Raw genomic sequence first — 11522 nt, forward strand, 5'->3', positions numbered from 1 at the left:
AAACCCGCAACGTGACGTGAATTTACTTTTTACTTCAACACATTATAAAAATGTAGTGTAGTAGAAAGTACAGATACTTACTGTAAAATGTAGCGAAGTAAAAGTCGAAAGTACCCACGTTTAAAAATACTTAAGTAAAGTACAGATACATGAAAAACGTACTTAAGTACAGTAACGAAGTACTTGTACTTCGTTACATCCCACCACTGGTCATTGAGTACGTTGTTGTTAAGATTGAGATGACCTTGATCTGTTGCCAGTAAATTAAAGTTTTGTTGTCAGGTCTGGGACTTGACATGTTGTGCTAAGCATGCCTTTTCTGTGAAATCCATCACCTGCCGGATTGTAGTCTGATCTCTGTCTGCATCAGAGGTTAATTCTCAGCTGTAGTCCACTCTTTAACAACTAGCTGATTCACTATGCAAAGGTGCTGTTTATAAGACTAAGTTTGCTTGCAGCTCCTCAGACTGAAGAAGTTTTTTTGATAAGACGAAACATTTTCAACAAAGAACCACCTGTCCAGAGGACTTAACTCAACCTTGTTAGACACAGTGCTTTTACATTTCAAACGTTACCTGAATGCAGTATACTTCATAATGTTTTGAGTATTCACAGTCAGGTGTAGCTTAAATAAATATTATCCAGATATGTTGGAATGCTGTTATTGGAATATTGTTTCTCTTCAGGTTTCCAAGGTGACCAAGACTCCAAAATACACATATACAAGACTGGATAATCTGAAGAATGAATCTGTTGTTAATGTTTATGGTGTGGTGGTGTTCTTTAAACAGCCATTCCAGACCCGTGGCACAGGTAAGTCAGTAACCCAGAATATGGAAATACAAAATATCTTTAAAACAGAAGACAGTGTGTGTGCCTCCTGTAACTCTTTGACAGGTGAGGGTTTTTTCCTTGTTTTTCTTTTTACTATTTATATTTTGACAAATCTTTAAGGGTTTTAAATGAAAAACCACAGGTTTTAAAATACTTAGTTTAATTGATTATGTTTATGACCAGAAATTAATATTGCAATATTTCTAACCGGTAATTTCTTTACATTCGGGTACTATTTAATTTTAATGAAGAGTGAGAAATGAACCAGAATCAAATACAAAACCAATAAATACATAAGATCTCTATCTATATTAATATCTGGCAACCCAGCCTGGCATGGAAACTACAGAAGGTTCAATGAGCACAGCCATATCCATGTAAACGGGTTTTTCCTTATGTTGATTTGCCTCAATATGCATTGAAAACCCCCCCACTAACATTTCCAGAGATCGTTCTCGTGTAGACAGGGCCTGATTGTATTGTTAATATTCCAGAACCATCAGCAGACCTTTTGGTGGTCAGTGGACAACTCTGTTTGTTTCACACTGACAACCTTATGTGTGGATTTGCATGCATTGTGGGTAACTGAAATCCGATTGCAAAACCATTTGGGATGTTTTACAACCTGAAGTGACCAAAGCCTTTGAAGCTGACCACTTGCAGTCAAATCACACAAAATCAATTCAAAACTGTTTTAAAGAAAACAAATGTGAACATGGCCATAGAGAGCACAATCATTATAAGTGACTTGGTTTAAAATAAATGCAGCAAAATCTAGCCAGGAGTCCAGAGTATTTCTGATAGTGGTGATCTGAATTCCAGAATTAGGAATCCTGAGATCCCTTCACATAAAAAAGCAGAGCCAGTTCGCTCATTTACAGTCTCTCAATGCGGCTTCCCTCACTCCCAAACAATAGACCTATAGCCCACTGCACTTTTCTTGATGGGCAGGGGAGGGGGATCAGGTAGGGATCTACCGGGATTTTTAGGATGTGAGGTGGAGTGAGCTAAGATGCATTTAAAGAAACTGGGAAAACTAAACCTTTACTGAATTATATACAGATGACTGAAAAATGGTCTTTAAAATTTAGACTTTATTTGTGATAGTGTTTTTTCTGGTGTCATACAAAAAAACCCACTATCTCGAATATACTTGATATATCGCCCAGCCCTACTCTGATCATCAATAAAACAATAGTTTTCTCCTGGACATAAAATTGTTTCATGAATAGAATTTAGTTCTCTGCATCTACAACTTTTCATTTAGAAAAATTGTAACATGTTCCCTTTTTTAAAGTTACGAAAGGCTTTTTGAAAAGGTTTCCTCGTAAAAAAGTTTGTGGTTGGCTTTAAATAAAATACAACAGGATTATAGTACAGAAGCTAACCTCTTTAGCCTTTATTTAAGTTCTTTTTACAGCAATTGATTCGAGAGAGCAGTATGAGACACTGTGGGGAATCTCTCTCGAGATTGTTGTAAGGACAAAAATCATACTTAGAAAACCTCAAAGACAATTTGCAGTATTTTGACTGACAAATCAAAATGGCACATAAAGCAAACTGGGCTCAGGTTAGCACTCAGTTGAATGCCATAAATACTTAACTGGTTGTTGTCTTGTCAAATACTTACATTTTTCTTTTCTACCAAATTCATTGGTGGCCTAAATTAGTTAAACTGAAACTACAACTTTTTTATGTTGGTTTGCAAACTTCTAGTCGAAAAAAAAAAATAAAGACAATAATAAATCAGACTTTTGAGAACAAATGTGGTAAAAAACTGTACAGAGTACTGGTTGAGCATATTAGCTCATTTTGTCTGAATGAAGTGATATATTTCACTTCTGATAAGAATTTAGTGTTATTCAAAAAGACCAAACCAAGTTAGTTTTAACTTCCTACATCTACTTCTGAGGTGTAGTAAATGCAGTGTTGTTTGAAAAGCTGAAAAGAGATAAAGATGAGGAATCAAAATTTGTTATTCTCTTTACTGGATGTGTGACATACCTTTTCCTTACAAATATGAGATTTTTAAACCAAAAACAAATAGGACAGAGGTGCTTGGTAGTGACTTTGGACACCCAAATAAATGCTCTTAATTAAAATAATTTCCCCCTCATAATATCTAATGTAACTCACAATAAAAAGGTTACTAAAAGAAAACACTTATAAAACTAAATAATATTCACCGTTCTTAATCACCTTCTTAGTATTTTGTTTTTCACCGTTACTATCTATGAAACATTTGAACTATTTGGATTTGTGTTTTATAATCTAACCCTAAAGTTGTTTTTAACAACTGAAGTGTTTTTCCTGTAGATTTGTGCTCCACTCTGAAGATTACTGACCAGTCTAATGAAAATATTGGATGCACCATCTTCTGTGAGAAGCTGAAGGACCATCCCAGAATCTTTCAGATTGGAGACATCGTCCGCCTGCATAGAGTCAAGGTATAGTCAAAAAGAGTTTTTATGTTAGGTTAAGAAACACTCAAACCCCCCTGTTAGCTGTTGTTCTTTAAGTGAGAATGTGGATTTTATGTTAATGGCATATTTGACAAATGAATAAATACGAAATACACAATGTCAAATTGAACTGAATTAGATTGAACAGTACTTTATTTTTCAAGGTGCCCTTCACACAGGATGATGATCCTGGCTATGCTCCATGGCCTAATGGAACATAGCTGGATTGCAGCAAATTTGGAAAACCTCTCAGTACTACCAAATGGGGTTTTGTTTCTACTTTGCGCATTCTCAAAATGCTCTCCTGCACCCTCACCATGTTCTATGAGCCCGCCCTGACATGACTCTCAGGATTTAACTTTTTGTCTGCAAGATCATGCTATGCTAGTGTCACTTGTCAAAACTGCTAGGTTGTTTCCATGACCATGTCACTGTCATTGTTGCAGCCCAGGCATCATACCAGTGTGGCCAATCTTGCTTCAGATTTCCATTGTGCTCCCCCATATTTCATTCAGGACTTTGATACACCGCCACCCAGTGCTTGAGTTGGGCTAGTACCAGCACTTCTAAATTTTCGTCCTTGACATACTAACACTTTTTAAAGCATACCAGCAGTTCTCAGAAAACTGTGAGTACTGAGTTTTTATTTTACCATATCAATGACTTATTAAAAGTTAGGTGCAAGGAGCTAACCAGATGCACAGCTAGGCAATTGATGGGAATTGTCTGATCATATATATACACACACTTCTGATCAAAATCTTAAGACCAGTCAAAAAAAATTGCAAGAATTTGCATTTTGCACTATTGGATCTTAAAGAGCAAAAACCTCGTCTTTTGTTGAATATCATATAATCGTCGTTTCTGGTTCTTTTTATAACAAATAATAAGTTCATGCCGTCGGATGGAGATTAGTCAACCTAATAACTGTAAAAAAATTGAATTTTGCAGACCATTCCGAGGCTTTCCGAAAACATAATAGAGCCAATTGTCTCGGACACGCAAACAAGGCTCCTTTGTGTATGACGTCAGCAAAGGGAGTCCCAAGCGCACCGCTATGACTGTCTCACTGGCAAAATGGATACCGGTAGTATATGTAGTAGCTCGAGCTCGTCGGATTTCAGCGAATTTGATTTCGAATCTGAGGATGAGGCGTATTTGTTAGTGTCCGAATCAGGATTAGAAGATGAAGAATTCGGGGAGGGCAGATTTGAATGCGATATTGATGGAATAATCCAGCCATATATGGACGAACCAGAGGTCCAACCACCACCGGACGACGACGAGGAGGAGATGGAAGTCCACCCGACACCAGAAATAGACTTTAATATTGTAGAAAATTGGTAAAGATCTTTTCTATCTGTAGAAATGAATACTAACAGTCTATTTTAATCATTTTTTACATTTAGACAAGCAAAAATATTTGTGAAACTTGTTTTTTATTGGGTTCTTATCTGTCCGGAATTAGCAACATCATAGGCTTCAATAACACACACGGTAGTCGGATTTTTAATGACTGAACATCCAATTCCTATCCATTTTATATACAAAAATGAAAAATTTAATCCAGGCCTAAACGTTACGATATATCATGTATCAGAAGTTCGGAGCTAGCTACATATATGGTGGTGTATTACAATAGAACTGTAGCTAGCTGTGGTGGTGCATTATTACACTTTTACAGTAGAACTTTCACTCAGTGTTGTTAATTATAGCTATGCCAACTAAACTTCCTTCAACAACAATGATCCACGCCGTCTGGTCACTGTATCCTGTTATCCTATTATCCATTAGAGATAATATTTTCGCAAGATTTATTTTCGCAATTTCAGCCCCACTCGCGAAAATAAATTGTGCGCGAAAATTTCCAGTTTTACAGTAAACTCTCTGCTTTATTTCCTCTCTGAGTCTGACTAAGAGATTTACCAACTCGTTATGTCGTATGGATGTTTGTGAAGAAGGTCCCAGCCATCATGCATGTCATGGCCACTGCAGTTCCGGTGCACTGGCTGTTCTATAGTTCCATCTTATAAGATTTTTTTACAAGGAATTGCTCACTGAAATTCTTAACAAGAGAATGAACAAAACAGCAAAAGAGAGGAGTGTTCTTATTATATCACTTCATTTTCAGTTTGTTAAAAAAAGATTGTGCTAGAAAAAGAAAAAAATCCTATTTTACAATATTTACAGGACACAAAATCTTATACTATCCTTGTATTTACATGACAAAAACATTATTTTACAATATGTACATGATACCAAAAATCGTATTCTACAATATTTACATGAATACAAAAAATATATTTCTACAATATTTACACAATATTCCTCCTTCTATTTACAGGTGTTCTTGCGGGCACTGTCAAGTCCAACCAACTCAGAGAGAGTGTGTGTGCTGCCACAGTGTAAACGTAGTCAGCATCAAGCTAGAATACAATGAAGACGACAAACCAACTGGCTGTATTACTGACCTCAGTGGATTTAACACACTATGCCTTGATGAACTGGTTTTAGAGATAGCTTTTAAGCTCTACCGAATTCAATACGGGAAAAAAGCATACAATGGACCATACCACAAAAAGATGAGGCATACTGGCTACAGACAATTTGTCAGCTGGTGCTGGAGTTTTCTTGGGGAGCACATTCGTGTTGTTCTTCCATCATGTGTTGTCAGCAAAATCCGTGCATTTTTTCCTCCCCCTGGACTGGAAGAAAATTTTGTCTTCACTGGATTCTTAGATTAGAGGCGTATTAAGTATCAACCTGAAGAAATCAGGATTCGTAATCAATTCTTATTTCAAAGTGTTGTTTTGGTTTCATCATGAAGATATTATAGCGACAATGTTCATTTCACAGAACAGCCACCGAACTCTGGGTTTATGGACATATTAGGATGATGATTTCGATGAAAGTCACTTATTTCGATAACGCATGTGAGCACTGTGTTCTGTTATAGCTGTATCTTTTGTTGGTTTTGTGTATTTAGAACACAAGGGGGGCGGAACTTCACCAATTTCATGGGTCTTTCTGCTGTTCACAAGTCTTTTTACCTCAGTGGCAATCTTTTCCGCATATCCTGAAAACAAGTATAATTCATCAATATTTCAAATACAAATACTACTGTACTATGTACATGACATTAGTTATGTTGAGAAACATGTATTACTAGTATGTATTGTAGGTGCTTGTAAATAAATATTTTAAAATTTTATATTCTATTTTGCATACTTAATTGAGTGTCACCCTTAACATGCATAAAATACAATGTTTGCATGTACTAAGTATATTTTTCAAACTGAAATGTTGATAGTCTACAGATTTAGAAGAAATCAATAAAATATTGATTTAACAGGCATTCATAAAAATAAACATTCCAGAATTACAATATACAGCTGCTATACATGTACATGTAAAGTATAATGCATAGGGAACTTACTGTATGTTCGATCAACTTTAACAGCCCTCACTATGTACTCTCCTTTCTTGGCTTTTGGAAAATGGATAGAGTGGCAGGACTGTCCAGTTTTCTCTGCAACTCTTTGTTCACGACCTGCATTTTCATTAAAATGCAAGGCAGCAACTTGCAACCTGAAATATGTAAAACACATTATTTTAGCATGAAATTTACTTTGTTGAACAATGTCAAATTAGCCACACATGTATCATACATGTGTTAAAGCTTTTAGAATATTTACTACTTGTTGACAGTTGTCAGCTGTTTTTTAACCATCTAGCTCATCTGATCAGAACGCAAACATTTACAGGGCTGTGTCAAGGATTTTGAGGTGTGGTAGTCTAGCATCCGAGCACCGCTTTGTCGGGGTCTGAAGAGGGCTAATAGAGTAATTCTGTGCAAGCTGAGATCTTACCTCGTCTTCATTCCATTGTATCCGAAGTGATACATCTTGGGGGCGAAGTGAATGACTGTTCCATGGAAGCCTTCTAAACCAGACGTTTGGCCATCAGGGCTCAGCTTTGCAACCGCCACCAATAGCTGCTTTGCCAGCAGTATTCTACTGACTTTGTCATAGGCCTCAGAAGCTGTAATTAAACAAATAATGCGGAAGGATTAAAGTATGCATTAGAAGTGCTACTAGTATCAAGTTAAACAAAAAAATTACCAATAAATATGACTACTTAAATACTGTGGGTAATTTTTTACATCAGCCTCAGAATATGAAATGTCCACTAAAAATAAGGTAGTTTCATATACAGCAAAACACTTTGGACTGACAAAGTGTCTTTAATGTAGAGGTCCTGATTATAAATGTCGCCTTCGATAGAATGGTCCTATTATAATGTTCTTGATAGAGAGCTCAATGGATTAGGAAATGTCCACTCCACAAAGCAAACAATTAAATTCATGTCACAACATGCACAAGGATTGAATTACAAGTAATTGTTTTTGTGTACATGTGCTAGGTCTAGGAAACCAAGCTATCTACCTGGGTCAAACCATTCTCTGTAGATCTTTCCATGACAACATTCTGGGAAGCGCTTGTCTTCGTGCACATGGATATTGGCTATGTGGTTAGCCACGGATTTCCATTTGGCCACCATCAACTCTGGATCCCCATTTGATGACTGTGCACACCAATACAAATGTCTTCTAATACCCTTCATCCACTTAGCCACTAGAGGGAACTTCTTGGCTAATCCTGATAATTTTTTCCACAGACCTGAAATACATTTAACAAATTCATTAGGGGCTGTAAGTCAAGCAGTCAAGAGTGGACAGGTGCAGTAGAAAGATATTGGTCTGCCAACTCAAATCACAGGTTCGAATTCATATCAGTCCAGCATGTAGCGGAGAGGGTGAATCAATTCAATAATTAATAAAGGTTTTCTCCAGGGGTCTGTTTTCTGCTATATGACTAGTCATGTCAACCAAGCCAAAAGCCTGCTTAGCATGATTACATGTCAGTACTTGGCTCTAGATTCAATATATAAAAACCAGCAATGATTTTGATGTTTGACGGGAAAAATCAAAACTTTTCACACAATATAATAACACATTTAATGCCACATTATACATGTATTATATCCCCATAAAAATTGAATACCAAGCTTGAATAAAACCAGTTCAGCTGCAAAAATTTTTACCATGCAAATTCTAAGTAATTCAAAATTTTCAGATTCTTGTAATCTCTGCAAATGAATTTTGGTGTCCTCCATGCGAAGTGACCTTTAAAAGGAAGGTCCCATCATAAACATGATAAATGCAAGCATGAATCCTCACATATAACACGTTTTTCACAAATGACATGAAACAGCCTAGTATAGCGCAGATGATCAAATAATGCAGTATTTTTCCACCTTGGTCATAAATATATATAAAATCATGCATGGTTACATGTATATTCAAGGTTTAGTGTAACTTACCTTTAGACACATGCCATATGTCAAGGTGATGTTTTACTTTGTCTGCCTTTTCCTCCCTCAACCACTTGGCGACAGATTTGTGGCCATCAGTCGTCAACACGATTTGTGCATCTGGTTTTGCCTCCTCAATTACTGATAAGGCCTTCTTCAGCCCGTGCAATTCCATTGCATTGCTGGACTTCACTTCGTTACTCTGAAATCAATATAAGAAATTGTGAGAAAAGTTTGCTTAATCTTACAGACACACATTCCTGATCACGCTGATAAGGCTATAGAGCATCATTTCCTGTGTTACTGTTATGGGTTACAGTGTACTTGGCCGTGCAGTAATAGTGCAGTATTAACTCTGCATGTAAATCACTTTGAATACTACACTGTAGTCAGTACCACACAATGCTTATCCAACAGAAAACTATGAGGAAAAAGCTACATAAAACTACATAATCCACAGTACATAAATACATTAGAAAACTTGCATACAAACAAATAATAAACTGTATTGAAAGTCACTAAAGTTACGTCTAACATCATAAGATTCATAAGAGCAGTATGTAATGTATGCATAACACTACATATAAGAGGGCGTGGGGTCAGAAAAATCAAGATCTAATAGGGTACTCTTATGTATTTGCTGTACATTGGGGGGTCTCAAAAATAGGGAACACATGTGTACATACTAAAAGTATGGCCCCTGATGGGCAAAATTTACCAATCCAAGTGAGTACACATTTTAGGCAAGTTTTACTGTACATTTGTTCTCAAAATTGTGAACTCACCTGAACAAGTTCAGTACAGATGATCTTGTTGTGTATCGTGTCATGGAGACTGTAGCTCCCGTACTTAGCACAGTGCCCCATCGAGTCGCAGCGGGCGTCTCCAGAGAGAATGGCAGTGGTCTGCATTGCACCCAAAACCCTCTCCTGCTCCTCATTCCACACATTCCTTACTGCCTGATGAAGGAACCTTCTTTGGTGAGTAAAGAATGTAGCTGGTGAAATGGCCTGCATTCCCCAAAATTTCAGGACCCTAAGGGTTTTTCCAGGAAGGGCACCAGCACTCAGGATTGCTGTAGAAAGGGCCAGATTGCCAGCTGGATAACCCCCAACCAATGACTGCCCCTTCCAAATCCATTTCGATTCACATCCCAAGCAGGACTGTTCTATTCTCACTTGGCATCCCTCAGTTGATGTTATTACGGCAGATGCCCCTAGTAGGCCACACTGATGGCATCTGTTGAACAGTAAAACCAGCTGGCCTTTCTCCACAGCAAACAGTTTACTGTCACTGAGAGACCCTGTATTTTCTTCATCAATGTCATCATCATCATCATCGATACTAGCTTCAAGGATATCACTGAAACAGAAATAAAGAAAATAATCAGAAAACAACAGAATATTTTACATTATCATGCCTAAGCGTCCCTGGTATAACAGCAGGAATTACTACAAACTAGCTCAAATAGTTAACTCTACATGTATGTTTGTTTTTGTGTTAAAATCTCAACAAATATTTTAATCTGCATGTTGACTGAACTTAACTGTAATCTCCCAGCATAATGAAGACGAAGTCTATTTTTCTCATTTTTCTTTATCATTATCAGTCATCAGAAACTACATCAAACTGGAAAATAACATTAACAGTGGTTGATGTCATTAAAACTCTGTCAATGGTTCATTTTCTCATTCCACCCAAGTATAAAACAGCTGCTGGCAATGATATGTTGAAAAAATAACTCACGAAGTATTTAGATTCCACAATGGATCGGCGTCTTCACAGTCAATGAATGGTATTGTATCCAATTCAACTGGGTCATCTTCTGGCTCTTCCTCTAAACGAGGTCGTTTTACTGGCTTGAATGGGGTGGATGTAGCTGGAGTTTGGGCCACTGTGGGAACATCGGGCATTGGGCCAATTCCACATGAGACACCAACTGACCGGTAAGAGTGCTTCACTTTGAGATTACAGTTAGTACTCTTGGCTTTGGCAGAAGGCTTTATGTTGACTTGGACTCCTGAAAATTTAAAATACTTTTTATCTATGGGCTAACAAATACACAGATGTACATGTAGGTAGCTTTCTAAAACTTAATGTCACTTTTTGACAAAAAACAAAATTTTTGCCCCAAAATGGATACAGTAGTGAATTTTTTTCAGGAAACATACTTTATTTCACCTTGTGTCAGATATCTTCACATTTTTTTGTTAGCAAAACCAGAAAATATCCAAAACTGCAAAAAATGTTTTTTTAGCAGAATTAATTCCGTGCCTGGGGAACGGAAAATGAAAATTAATCCAGTATGCAAGGGGTTAAATTGGAATCCTGGCATAATTAAGAAACCCAGTGTCGGGGATGTTGACGTGGTGGAATAACAGCTGAAGACAGCCCTCTGTAAAGATCTCACATCAAAATTAAAATATACACATTCAATCATGAATTTCGTAAGTGAAATTTGATCTAGTATGTAAATTAGCCTATGTCAAAGTACCAAATGAAATGAATGTAAATCAATTATAAGTATATTTAAAACCTTTTATGTGTGAAGACATTTCTCTGGTTGTCTACTAAGTCATTTGTGTAAGTCTAATGGAGTATAACCTAAGTGTGAAAGTTACGGGTGCATAGAGAAGACGCTGTATCAGATGGACAGTGAACTGTAATACAATATCTGTATTTTTAAAACATAGGAAATAAACATTTACAATGGTAGAAAAACCAAGCCTGAATCCACTAGTCTGTGCTAGGGATCATCCCCACTATCACACTACTTGCTTTAGTATTTTAAGTTGAAATTACTGACAGAATTACTAGTCCCGGGACTAGGGTATTTTTCTACTCCTGCTTTAG

The 11522-nt window shown here is 36.9% G+C and overlaps 3 protein-coding genes across 9 annotated transcripts in view; 2 read left to right on the forward strand and 1 right to left on the reverse strand.

The window, feature by feature from the left end:
- The window catches only part of pot1 (protection of telomeres 1 homolog), a 134741-nt gene that overhangs the window by 71718 nt on the left and 51501 nt on the right, over window positions 1-11522 (forward strand). For all 7 annotated transcript variants that reach the window (XM_037980784.1, XM_017435587.3, XM_037980788.1 and 4 more), the window contains exons 6-7: window positions 687-813; window positions 3151-3281. In XM_037980784.1, coding sequence (XP_037836712.1) covers window positions 687-813; window positions 3151-3281 — 258 coding nt within the window. The remainder of the gene's footprint in view (window positions 1-686; window positions 814-3150; window positions 3282-11522) is intronic.
- Window positions 3308-6507, forward strand: LOC119617869 (P2X purinoceptor 7-like). The gene is made up of 2 exons (XM_037980790.1): window positions 3308-4639; window positions 5641-6507. Exons 1-2 carry the CDS (start codon window positions 4374-4376, stop codon window positions 6038-6040), a joined length of 666 nt encoding a protein of 221 aa, XP_037836718.1. The 5' UTR covers window positions 3308-4373; the 3' UTR covers window positions 6041-6507.
- Window positions 5998-10687, reverse strand: LOC108247455. The gene is made up of 7 exons (XM_017435591.3): window positions 10416-10687; window positions 9455-10031; window positions 8679-8871; window positions 7742-7975; window positions 7166-7337; window positions 6733-6884; window positions 5998-6372 (listed from the first exon to the last, which is right to left on the reverse strand). The coding sequence occupies exons 1-7, from the start codon at window positions 10580-10582 to the stop codon at window positions 6209-6211; spliced, it is 1659 nt and encodes a 552-aa protein (XP_017291080.1). The 5' UTR covers window positions 10583-10687; the 3' UTR covers window positions 5998-6208.

This window comes from Kryptolebias marmoratus, linkage group LG17 (genome assembly GCF_001649575.2).
Source record: "Kryptolebias marmoratus isolate JLee-2015 linkage group LG17, ASM164957v2, whole genome shotgun sequence".
Lineage (NCBI taxonomy): Eukaryota > Metazoa > Chordata > Actinopteri > Cyprinodontiformes > Rivulidae > Kryptolebias > Kryptolebias marmoratus.

What these genes read in the sequence shown, in the direction of transcription:
- LOC119617869 (XM_037980790.1), top strand. Translation starts at nt 4,374, where the DNA reads ATGGATACCGGTAGTATATGTAGTAGCTCGAGCTCGTCGGATTTCAGC. An exon ending in TTTAATATTGTAGAAAATTG is followed by an intron (nt 4,640 to 5,640) that starts GTAAAGATCTTT and finishes TTCTATTTACAG; the next exon opens with GTGTTCTTGCGGGCACTGTC.
- LOC108247455 (XM_017435591.3), bottom strand. Translation starts at nt 10,582, where the DNA reads ATGCCCGATGTTCCCACAGTGGCCCAAACTCCAGCTACATCCACCCCA. An exon ending in CAGAGAATGGTTTGACCCAG is followed by an intron (nt 7,338 to 7,741) that starts GTAGATAGCTTG and finishes GTTTAATTACAG; the next exon opens with CTTCTGAGGCCTATGACAAA. An exon ending in TAAAGTTGATCGAACATACA is followed by an intron (nt 6,373 to 6,732) that starts GTAAGTTCCCTA and finishes ACTTGTTTTCAG; the next exon opens with GATATGCGGAAAAGATTGCC.